The following is a 12,066-nucleotide window of genomic DNA, read 5'->3' as shown; positions in this document are numbered from 1 at the left end:
GCCCTGCATTCCTGGTATAAATCCTACTTGGTCACAGTATATTATCCTGGGGATGATTTTTTGTAATCTTTTTGCTAATGTTTTATTTAAGATTTTAGCATCAATATCCATTAGGGAGATTGGTCTATAATTTTCTTCTCTGTTTTCAACCTACCTGGTTTACGTATCAGTACCATGTCTGTGTCATAAAAGGAATTTGGTAGGACTCCTTCAATCCCTAATAGAGTTTTTTTCAAGATAGGTTGCTGATCATATCAAATGCTTTTTCAATGGTTCCTGTCCACATAGACATCTGCAGATATTCAATATTGAAACAAAATCATAGGACTTGTTAATAAAAGATTAAAATTAGAGGGAAACAGTCAAAATATTGATCCTGATTACTCAAATATAGCTTTATAAAAACAATTCTAAATAATCTCTTACCTTACTTCTGCCTTGTTTCAGGTAAGGAAATTCCTATCATCTGATTTCATTAAACTTCCTGCCACTTTATGAATTTTTTTTCTTTTATTATATGCCCCTAAGCATTTCACTTCAGCCTCAAATAAATCACATTATATTGTTTTAATGTCAGGAGAAGGTCAAATATAATTTCATTACTTCTGGTTTATTGTGGCAAATAAAAATTAAGCCATTCAATAAAAGTCAGTTTAATATCTATTTTAGCTATTATCATTTCAAAAATTTGAAATATTATCTTGAGCATTCTAAACAGTTTTTAGAGAACCAGTCCTCAACTTTAGAAAAAAAAATTTTCCTATTTGTTAATAATGTAGACTTTTTGCTTCTTTCTACTATTTCTTTGTTTTCACTTTAGGTAATTGATAGGCAGGTAAAAGAAGGAATATGATTCCATTATTGTTTTTCAGTCACTGCATATACGATGGCACCATGCCAAAAAGTTGTTGATTTTGAAATTAACTACTTGTTCTATAATATACTATTACTGATGGAAAGATGAAAAAAAAATCACTTCTGTAATGTTGTTTCCCTACTTATATTTTCTTCTGCCAGACTATGTAATTTTGGAAAGATTTTTTTCTATCAATTTTTATACTCTGAAAATATGTAATAATACTTAGTACCTCAACTGAAGAGGTATAAGTCCTACATATACATGCATAATTTTTTGTTTTAATTTTCCAGTTTTTAATCTTAGGATTCTAACTAGAATTCTACAGGCTATGTGGAATTCTAAATTATAAGGGCTTTTTGACATTGCAAAATGAAGAAAGTAAGGGCTTTGAATTTTATATAAGTTGTTAATACATTGATTAGCACATAGATTTTTCCCCAGTTCACTATATCTTTATTTACTTTTTAAAATGTGTTAACATTTTTCTTTAAAGTTTTGAGTTTCAGATTCTATCCTTATATCTATCCCTCCCCCTGTCCTCCCTAAGATAGTAAGCAATCATATATAGATTTATTATGTAAAATATTTCCATATTACTCATTTTGTAGCAGAAAACTCAAGTAGAATTTTAAAAAGAGAATAAAGTAAAGGAAAAATAGCATTCTTAAGTCTGTATTCAGACAATATCAGTCCTTTCTCTGGAGACAGATATTCTGCTTCATCATTTGTCCTTTGGCATTTGTCTTGGGTCATTATATTGCTGAGAATATCTAAGTCATTCAAAGTTTTGCATCAATGTTTTTGTGTACAGCCCTCTCCTGCTTCTGTTCATTTAAATTTTTTACCAAGTTTTTCTGCAATCATCCTACTTGTCATTTTTTATAGCATAATAATGTTCCATTATTATCATATACTACAGCTTGTTTAGCAGTTCCTCAATTGATGGATATCCCTTTAATTTTCAACTCTTAGCTACCACAAAAAGTTACTATAAATGTGTTTCTACCAATACATCCTCTTCCCTGTTTTGTTTGCTTTTAGGATACAGACACAGCAGTGTTATTGCTGTATCAAATGGAATGCACATTTTATAGCCCTTTGGGCATAATCCAAATTGCTCCCAAAAATGGTTGGATCAGTTCAGAACTCCACTAACAGGGCAATAGTGTCTCAGTTTTCCCAATCCCCTGAATGAGCTAATATTTTCCTTTTTTGGTCATAATAGCCACTCAGATAGGTGAACCTAACAGCTGTTTTAATTTGCATTTCTGTAATCAGTAGTGATTTAGAGCATTTTTTTATATGATTAGAAATGCCATTGATTTCTTTGAAAACTGCCTTTTCATATTTATTCACTATTTATCAATTAGGAAATGACTTGTATATTTGTAAATTTGACTCGGGTCTCTATATATTTAAGAAATGAGTCCTTTATCAGAGAAACTTACTGTAAAAATTGTTTCCCATTTTATCCTTTCCTATAATTATGGTTGCATTGGTTTTGGTCATGCAAATACTTTAATTTAATATAATCAAAGTAATCTATTTTACATTTTGTAATGTTCTCAATGTCTTCTTTTGCTCTAAATTCTTTCCTTATCCATAAATCTGACAGATAAACTATTCCATGCTCATTAATTTGCTTATTTTATTACCTTTATATGTAAATCACATACCCATTTTCAACTTCTTTTGTAATACAATGTGAGATGTTGGTCTGTTTTTAATTTCTGTCATGCTGTTTTCCAGTTTTCCCAGCAGTTTTTGTCAACTAATGAATTTTTGTTCCAAATACTTAGATCTTTGGGTTTATTAATTTGTAGCTAATCTATTCCAATGATCCACCATTCTATTTCTTAGCCAATACCAGATTGTTCTGATATTACTATTTTATAATACAATTTGAGACCTGATCCAGCTAGATGACTTTCTTTCACATTTTATTTCATTTATTTATTTCATTCATTCCCTAGATATCCTTGAGTTTAGATTCTTCCAGATGAATTTTGTTATCATTTTTTCTAGCTCTATAAAATAAAATTTTGATAGCTCAATTTGTGTGGTAATGAAGGAATTGACTAATTTGTGTAGAATTATCATTTATATTATTTTGGCTCAGACTAATCCATGAACAATTAATATTTTCCAGTTGTTTAGATCTGACTTTATTTGTGAAAAAAAAAAAAGTTTTATATTTCTAGGTTTGTATTGGCAGGGAGGCTCCCAAAGCATATCGAACTTTTGCCTAAATCCTCATAATGCTCTAGAATATATTAATAGACTATATTTCAAGCCTTTTGCATTTCCATCAGACTCTCCTAACTGGGAGAGAAAAAGATGGCTCAATACTTTGTATCTGAGAAGCAAAAGTGATAAAAGAGCTTTGGAAAAGAAAGATAATCTTCATTATTTCTTTAAGAAACTCAGATGTTTTCAGACATTCTATATGAAAAAATAAAGGGAAAAAGGACTCTGGGAAATGTTAAACTTGTAGAGGAACTGGCATCTCAACATAGTCCTGATTTCTAACCTACCTTGCTGAAATATTCAGAAAATTGCCTTTTGAGTAAGATTTTCTTCAAATAAAGAGAAAAAGACAGAGACAGACACACCTTTTTTGATTCTTAAATTTTCCACCATTTTTTGTCTCTTAGGCACATAATTTTGAGACATCTTCTTGATCAAAGTAGAGAACATTTAATGAATATTCCAGGCTTGATAGTTGTGTTTTATAAACAGACAGTACAACATAAAGACTGCACAAATGTGACAGACAACAGCATTTAGTTAAAGAATAGGAAGATCTGACTAATTTTTAAGGCTTAAAAATGGTAGGTTTTATTTTCTAAACTCTACTTTTCAAGCCATTTTTACATGTGTAGCAGAACAATGTGACTTTAATAATTTTTCATCTCTGTCTGAAGGATTAACAGACTTGACAAACAATTACATAAAATTTTATTATGATGATCCTACCACTTGATTTATACAGAAATACCTAGAATTCTTTTTCCAATCCATCTATATAACCACTGTGAGATAAGTATCAGGTAAATAACTTATGATATCAATCATTATTGAAATATTTTGTCACAATGTAGCAAGCACTTCGAAATAAATATTTTTAAAGCAAATCTTGACAAAACACATTGCTTCAAAAAAAGTAAGCATAACCTTATTAACAAAAATTTTATTGATACAGATGCAGTTTTCTACTTACATAACATGTTTATTAGAAAGGAAAGATTTGTACTTTAATGATAACTTGTTCTGAACAGTATGGGCTGTTAGCATAACATTTTTTTGTTGTTTTTAGGGTTTTCTTTGTTTATATCATTATAGTCATTGTGTGGATATTATGTTGGTTTTTCTTTATTATGTATTATAATCATACCAATAATTTGATCAGGTTCAGAATTCTTCATATTTTATTCATTATTTTGGTATAATAATGGTATAATAAAATTCCATTGTATTCAAGTAGTAGCATTGATTAAGCCATTTCCGAATTGATGGGGATGTATTGTATTTCTAGTTTTATTTTAAAAACCTTTTTATTTTTATGAATTACCATGAATTATTAAAATGCATTAGTCTATATTCCATAGTTGCCTAGGAGTAGAATCTCTTAGATTCTTAGTAGAACAATTTAGTGATAGTTTCTCATGATTTCAAATTGTATTCTTGACCACTTGGGAAAATGCACAATTCCACCATAAGTGAATTTGCATTAAGAAGCAAAAACTGTTTGACATGTTGACAATAACAAAGTAAAGATTTGACAATAATAGATATTTCTTCTTCATTGAATAATTTCTTTAAAATTTTAGTGAAATTCTTATATGTTTGGTATTTGCATTTTTTGCTCAGATGATCACACATACTTTCCCACAAACTGATTACTGCTTTTTTGTGTTCTTTAGTTGTTATTTTATTTTATAATTATTTTTGTTAAAAGATAATATATTCACAAGGCAATATTTATGCTCCAATAATAATAATAATATACATTTATGACCTGTGAATCATTATGTGTTTTATGAATAGTAACTCAATTAACACTGAATTCAATTCAAAAAGCATTTAATAAGCAGCCATTCTGCATCAAATTCTGTGCTATCCTCAAAAAGTTTATATTGTAAGCTATCTTTCTGTTCCAAAGAAGTTCAAGGAGTTTATATTCTAATGATAGCTATCTTTCTCTTTCCAAGCTCAAAAAGCTTAAATTCTAATGATAGCTAGCTGTCTCTTTCAAAGATCATTAAAATGTTTCTCCATTCATTTTTTTTTGTTTTTTCACCAAAAATTTGAATGTTTTGATCATGTTTTGTACACATAGATATTATATAAAGTGAGTCAACATAGATGCCTGTCAGACATTCTTGGAGGATTTCTGACAGTTCAATATTTTTTATGATCTTATTTGACATATTTTTGTTTTATTTTAAATGCCTTAGGAGATAAGCAAAAAAAAAAAAATTCAGGTTCTTAAAAGAAATTATGGCAAACTTCAAATCAGAAAAAATGAATGGGTTGTAGATTCATTTTGCAAGGGATCCATGAAGATATTTTTAATGAATATGAATATATGAATTCATTGTTGAATAGAATTTCTTAATGGGGAAATTCCCACTACTAAAATAGACCAGCAAACTTTGAGCATTTAGTCACACAGAAATGTTTAGGAACAGTGAGATGTTAATATATTTTAGAAGTCACCTGGAAATATGAGACAAATTGAAAGATTTTAATCCCAAGTTTTCCCAACTCTAAAATAACCTCTATTGATTATGCCAAATTACCTCTTGTATCATCTTTCATATAATAATATCTTGGACATAACAGATTTAGATGTTTGCCCTCTAGATGTGACAAACTATTACTATATAAATGTTTTCCAAGCATCTGATTAATATGAATATGTCTGCTAACCATAGGCAGGCAAGTTTCCATATTTACCCTGTGTTGTTGGTCATTCTATAACTCAAACCATGATTGTTTAAATCGTCTAATGTATCTAATGTTGACTCATTTATGTCAATTATTTCTAGAACTATTCTGTCCTGGATATGAGACCACCTCCTACAGTGATCCCTCTGAATAATTCCATGTACTGGCAGGAATTTGAAGATACGTGTGTCTATGAGTGTTTGGATGGCAAAGACTGTCAAAGCTTCTTCTGCTGCTATGAAGAATGTAAATCAGGCTCCTGGCGGAAAGGACGGATTCACATAGATATCTCAGAGCTGGACTCATATTCCCGAGTCTTTTTCCCAACCTCTTTCCTTCTCTTTAACTTGGTCTACTGGGTTGGATACCTCTATCTTTAAATATAAACAGTAACAGTGAAGACTGAAGTGGTTTTCACACTTTTTCCTTTCTTCAACATTGGCAAATATTTAGTAGCAAAGGAGGACACTGGTCAGTTTCATATCTATTATAAAAACTTATTATCTATGATTATTAAAGGATCTCACCAAGGTTTTATTATGTATGTGCCTGAGGGTGTGTTTGGGGGGAATACATAGTTACTTTTCAATATCCAGTTCTCACTAAATTCCACTTAATTTGGTGATGTTTAAAAATGATTTTTTAGAGATTGGGATAGCTGTTGATTCATATCAGCACAAAAATCAAAAGACCTGCAGGCAGATACATTTGTAGATTCCTCCAGTTTCCTTATCTCTTTTCTCCTTGCATCTCCAAGCACTAGCATCAACTGGTGCTAAGCCACATTTCTGGTTTAGGAGTATTTGAAAAGTTGGACTTTTAAACTCTGCAGTTTGACATACATTGTGAGTTGCAGTACTGTATGATACCCAGGATTTCTCTATTGCAAAATGCCAACCAAGTTTTTGTAATCCTAATAGCTGTTCAATAACCATGAAACATCAAGTAGGTGGCAGAATTAGGGAGGGTATATGTGTGTGTATGTGTGTGTGTGTGTGTGTGTGTGTGTGTGTGTGTGTGTATGTACTCTGATGCACATTTTCCGGGGCTATTACTTTGAGAAGGAAAAAGTATGGTTTTTAAAATCCCTCATTCATTGAAATCAAAAAAAAAAGTAAATAATGTAAAGCATTATTTACAATGCATTTTAAAGATTTTTGTCTTTTCTTTTTGAACTGAAGGAAGACTACTTCACCAGAAAGGCAAATAGCAGGAAATTGCATCTAACTAGTTTCATTGAAATTGGCTTGTGGTTTTCCACAGAGCAAAGGTTTGTATCAACTGTTTGTTAACAAGGTACCTCCTTCAACTTGTTAAAAACACACACACATCACTTCTGAAATATATTTTATAGTGGGTAAGAAATGCTTTCATCGCCAAAATTTGCTCCATCACTACTGAATATAATTATTTTTAATTAAAAGTATTACCAATGCAAAACTAAACAAAACAAAAATAAAGATGTGTAGCTGGTAATGGTAAAAATAAATATATTCTTTAGCTAAGATGAAGTATTTTATACTTTTGAAATAGAATCAAGCAGCAACATCCCAAAGAGAACTCTAACATTTGTAACTGGTTTGTACAACATAAATGCACCTTTATTTTGTCATTTTTATCTAACTCTTTCTTGGTTTCTAATCACCAGTATTTCTCAAGACATTTTTCAAGTGATCCCTTAAAAAAACTTTATCATTTGGTTATAATCTCCTAAATAAAACAACATATCTCAAAAATACTGTGGGCTTCCCCTAATCAGATAAAATATGAATTGAAACCAGTGTAAAAGAATCTGTTATTTTAAAAGAAACTGATGTAGTCCCTACTGCAAAACCCATTTCTATTGGCTAAGGAGGAAAGAACTATCAGTAGGATACATCTTATTAGTAAAATACCCAAAGTTTTACCAGTGCTGATAAAAGTTTGAATCTTATTTGTATGGCTGCTTAAAATCATCAAAGTCACTCCTAGTATAATGAAAAATGAATACATAGATAAAGCATGCCTGTTTTTCAGGCATTGGTTAACTAGTTTGAAGAGTCTCCAGGAATATTGTTTTTCTTCTCTTTTCCAGTTTGTTCTCTTATGGTTCTCTGGTTGTTAGTAAGCAAAGCACACAACATGTAATTTGCTTGTTACTCATAACATCAAAGTTTAGTGGAAAGCAGGCTGAATATATTGGTTTTAAGTGAAGTTTATTAACTATCTGTAACTTTATTTATATTATTTCTCTCTCCTGGAATCTAATTGTAGAAAGCTAATTCTGCATAAAGAACAGTGCTCATTATATTTCAAGGTATAATGACTCAAGATTTATTTTATTACATTAACATAAACTTTCATAAAGTAAGTGGTTTCTGTTTACCAACTGATCATGCCACTATTTCTACTAACAGAGCTTATTCTTTATAATGATGAAAGAAATACCAAGTATGGTCTAGTTGAGAATGATTTTTGTAATGGTAGAATTCCCAGATAGAGTTCTCCACTGTTGGGGGAAAAGTTAATTCACCTAGCAACTTTTTTCTTCCTGAGGTAATTGGGGTTAAGTGACTTGCTCAGGGTCACACAGCTAGGGAGTGTTAAGTGTCTGAGATCACATTTGAACTGAGGTCCTCCTGACTTTGGGCTGGTATTCTATATACTGCCCCACCTAGCAACTTTTTAACCTAGAAATCGGGAAATATTTCCCACCATATTATCTCATCACAAAAATGGTTTGAACAATGACCACCTTTTAGAATCTGAAATAGTTTGGTAAAACCTTCTATTAAAATGGGACTGAAGAGGAAAGGAGACCAAGTTGTAAAACAATAAATAGGAAATAAGTAGATGAGATGATATCTATTCCTGATAACTTTACAAAGCCCTGCCAGTTGATCTAAGTTCCAGGAAAAAAAATGATTTTCAAAGAGATGAGCCTAATATTTTCAATCTCTTATATTTTCAAGAGATCAAAAAATTGCTAGATTTTACACTATATGCATTTGTTTCTTCTGACCTTTTCATTTATTTTTGTTTGCAACTTTTCCTAGCTGTAAGCTGTAAGTCTCCCTGTGGAAGATTGATCATAGATAAAAAATATATATATCCCTTTTTCATCTGTTTTCTCAGATCATGAACAGTTCTTAACCATCTAAAACATTTTTCCTATCTCCATTACAATGAGACCGGAGACCAAAACTCAATATTTTTGAATGAGCCATTTGCATAAATGCTGATCTCTTTTGCAAAATATAATTCTAGTCACAGAATTGCCAGTCTTTAAACTACATAAAATGCTTCTTACCCTGAATCAAAAGAACTATGTATAAATCCCTTATGCATAGATTTTGTCCATCTGTCTCCAGTCTTGTATGAAGTTTAGTGTACATTATAAATCGATTATTTCATATATTGAAATTGGCCATGTGAATTTTTTGTTATTATGTAACAAAGCGGAGGCATATGGAAAACACAATTAAGCATATAGCTATCATTTTTAAATCCCATTTTTGGGTAACAAATAATGGAAAAGGGAAACGGGAAAAATCCCATTTTTGGGTAACAAATAATGGAAAAGGGGACATTAAGCCCCCTCAATCTAATTATTCACTTTTCTTCCTCTCCTAAGATTGATTATTGAAGAGATCTACTGTTCAGCTGCAAAGTAGTAGGTCTCAGAATGCATTTTCTGACAAAAATCTCTTGGTTTGCAAAGCCCAAAAGCTATGTGTTAGAAAAAAGCATTTTAGGTAATTGTTCTGTAGATATAAAGACATTTTCTAGGTGCTTGTCACCATAAAGACACACTATCTTTATCTCTTCTTCTGAGTCAGCCTTATTCCCTAGATCAAGTTTTGCCATTGCTATTGCCACTGCCTTAAGCAACTAGGGGGAGAGATAAAGAGAGAAAATGGAGCAGGCAGGCCAAAGTTTACCTAAACTGGGATCACTACTACGCATGACATCACTAGTAACTATTAAGTGCTCACTTTGACGGACACCATAGAAAGAAGCTTCCGAATAGACAAATATTTCTTTAATGACTAAGAAGTAAAACTTCTTCACAGCTCTTCTATCAGTACTCAGAATAAGAGACTTCCCAGAATCTGTTCTGCTAATGGTTGTTATGAATCTGTATCAATGCTAGAGCTATTCAAAAATTTTACTTAACATTATGGTTCTATAGAATTTAGAATTAGAAAATAGCAGATAATTATTGATGACAACCCCCATCACCATTGACCAAATAAGGAAATTGAGGTACAAAAAGGAAAAATATTTTCCTACAATTGATTAGTTGATAAGTGACAGGTCTTAAATGTGAACCCAATTTTTGACTCCTGTTTCTCTGTTGAACTAAATTAATCACCACCATAGCACTATTGCCTCCTAATGAACTAACCTTACTCCCATTTTCAGCCAACCAAACCAAATATATACTCATACGTATGTTAATACAAACACACACAAACATACAGATCCAGTATGTGTATGACATCTTATAGATGTCAAGATTCAATTCAATTCAACAAGCATTTATTAAGAATCTTATTGCTAGGATATGGTAATACAAAGCCATTTTAATCCCTATCCTCAAGGAGTTTACATTCAATTTTCTGCAAAATACATCTAAATCAGCATTCATCTTTCATAAAAACATCAGTTGTAAGTAAAATCATATTTTATTAGTTTCCAGACAAGGAAAAATACCAGATTCTACTATCATCTTTGGCTGCATTAAGAACAATTGAAGAATAACTTTTTCTCCAAAACCAAATAATTTGATTTGTTTCTTCTATAAAGCAAGCAAAGACACCAGATTTTCATAAAAGACAAACCAACCCACAAAATTGAACCACATGACAGATGATATGCAGAGTAATATAGATTATTTACTTTGGAACTATTTTAATCTGAATAATCTTCTAACTGTAATATGAGTCAAAGATCTCAAGCATTTTTCTACTAAAATTCTATCTAAAATAAAGTAGTGTTGTGGGAGTTTCCCAGTCTGAGTTTCATGAAATCCTCAGTAGAATCTTACCCACTGTAAAGTCTATAAGACCAGGGGTCATAAAGTGAATAGACAAAGAAAAAAGAGGAAAGAACATTAAGATTTAGTGGCATGATAAAGAAGATTGTTCAGAATAGGAACAATTTCAGCTTCTCAGGGTTGTATTGGTTTTTAGGATTACTCAAAGCATCAACACACTGCAGCCAGTCAGTGGCATTCCTTGGCAAAAAAAAAAGGAGAAAAATACAAGTCTTAGATTCCCAGGAGTTGATAAAGAAGAGATGGGACCTTCCTGTAGGAAAATATATTACCTCATCTCTCTAATGGGAATGGGGTAGGGACACTTCGTCAAAACATAATTAATCTGGCTTATTTTGTTTCCAATAAAGAGGGGAATAAAGTGCAGCCGAAAGATCTTTTTCTACTGCAGATGAATATAGCTCTTTCTTTATCCTGGATGTTTCTTTATCTGGGGAGAAAGTGTTTCTCCAAAACTCCAATACTCATTACTCAGAGAATGAGTTCAGCCTCCTCCTTCACATTAGTCTATTAAACAGTAAGAGATGTCCAGTAGCTAAATTTTTCAAAGATTGAAGGTTTACCCCAATTCTACAAATAATATTTTATTCCAGAATGGTCATTCCATTATAAGTGCTGAAGCAATATAGAAAAGGAGCTTAGCTCAAGGATTAATTAGACTAAATTTGTGACTTAATAAAAATGAAAATATTTTGTGCTTTCTCTTTTGTTTTTATATTCCACTGTGGAAAATTGTTGAAGTACAGAGTATCTAAATGAATATTATCAGCCATATAAGCTAATGATTCATTTGGGGTCTTAGATTAAAGATTTTAAAATCGTGTTTTTGTTTTGTTTTGCTTTTCTGAGCATTTTCTGATAATTTAATAGTGCAAGTTGATCTTGGAAATGAGGAGTGGGAAGTGACTGAATGATTTCAGATATGCAGTCAGAAATAGTTTTATGTTTAAAATAATCAACTATGTCTTTATAATAAAATTCCTAAATTTATTATTTCAGTCTCAGAATTACCATCAGTAGCAGAGCATTGAAGGCTTGAATTTTCTATCATGTTCAATATTTCTTGAATCTTGAAGGAAATAGAAAGACAATTGATTCCTGAACAGATATGTTCAAGGTACAATATGCTAAATATTTCTGGAGACTTGGTATCTAATCAGACATTATAGAAATCAAAGAAGCAAGTCTAGATTTCTAGGCCTGTTTTGGCCAAATCAAA

General features: G+C 31.2%; 1 protein-coding gene across 1 annotated transcript in view; it reads left to right on the top strand.

Moving 5' to 3' along the window:
* Positions 1-6,346, top strand: part of GABRG3 (gamma-aminobutyric acid type A receptor subunit gamma3) — a 916,890-nt gene extending 910,544 nt beyond the window's left edge. The window contains exon 10 of the mRNA XM_051984649.1: positions 5,911-6,346. Coding sequence (XP_051840609.1) covers positions 5,911-6,189 — 279 coding nt within the window. The 3' untranslated portion in view covers positions 6,190-6,346. The remainder of the gene's footprint in view (positions 1-5,910) is intronic.
* Positions 6,347-12,066: the final 5,720 nt, after the last annotated feature.

The sequence above is a fragment of the Antechinus flavipes genome, chromosome 3 (assembly GCF_016432865.1).
Source record: "Antechinus flavipes isolate AdamAnt ecotype Samford, QLD, Australia chromosome 3, AdamAnt_v2, whole genome shotgun sequence".
NCBI classification, from domain to species: domain Eukaryota; kingdom Metazoa; phylum Chordata; class Mammalia; order Dasyuromorphia; family Dasyuridae; genus Antechinus; species Antechinus flavipes.
The sequence above is the reverse complement of the archived record's forward strand: the minus strand, read 5'-3'. Positions and strand labels throughout refer to the sequence as shown.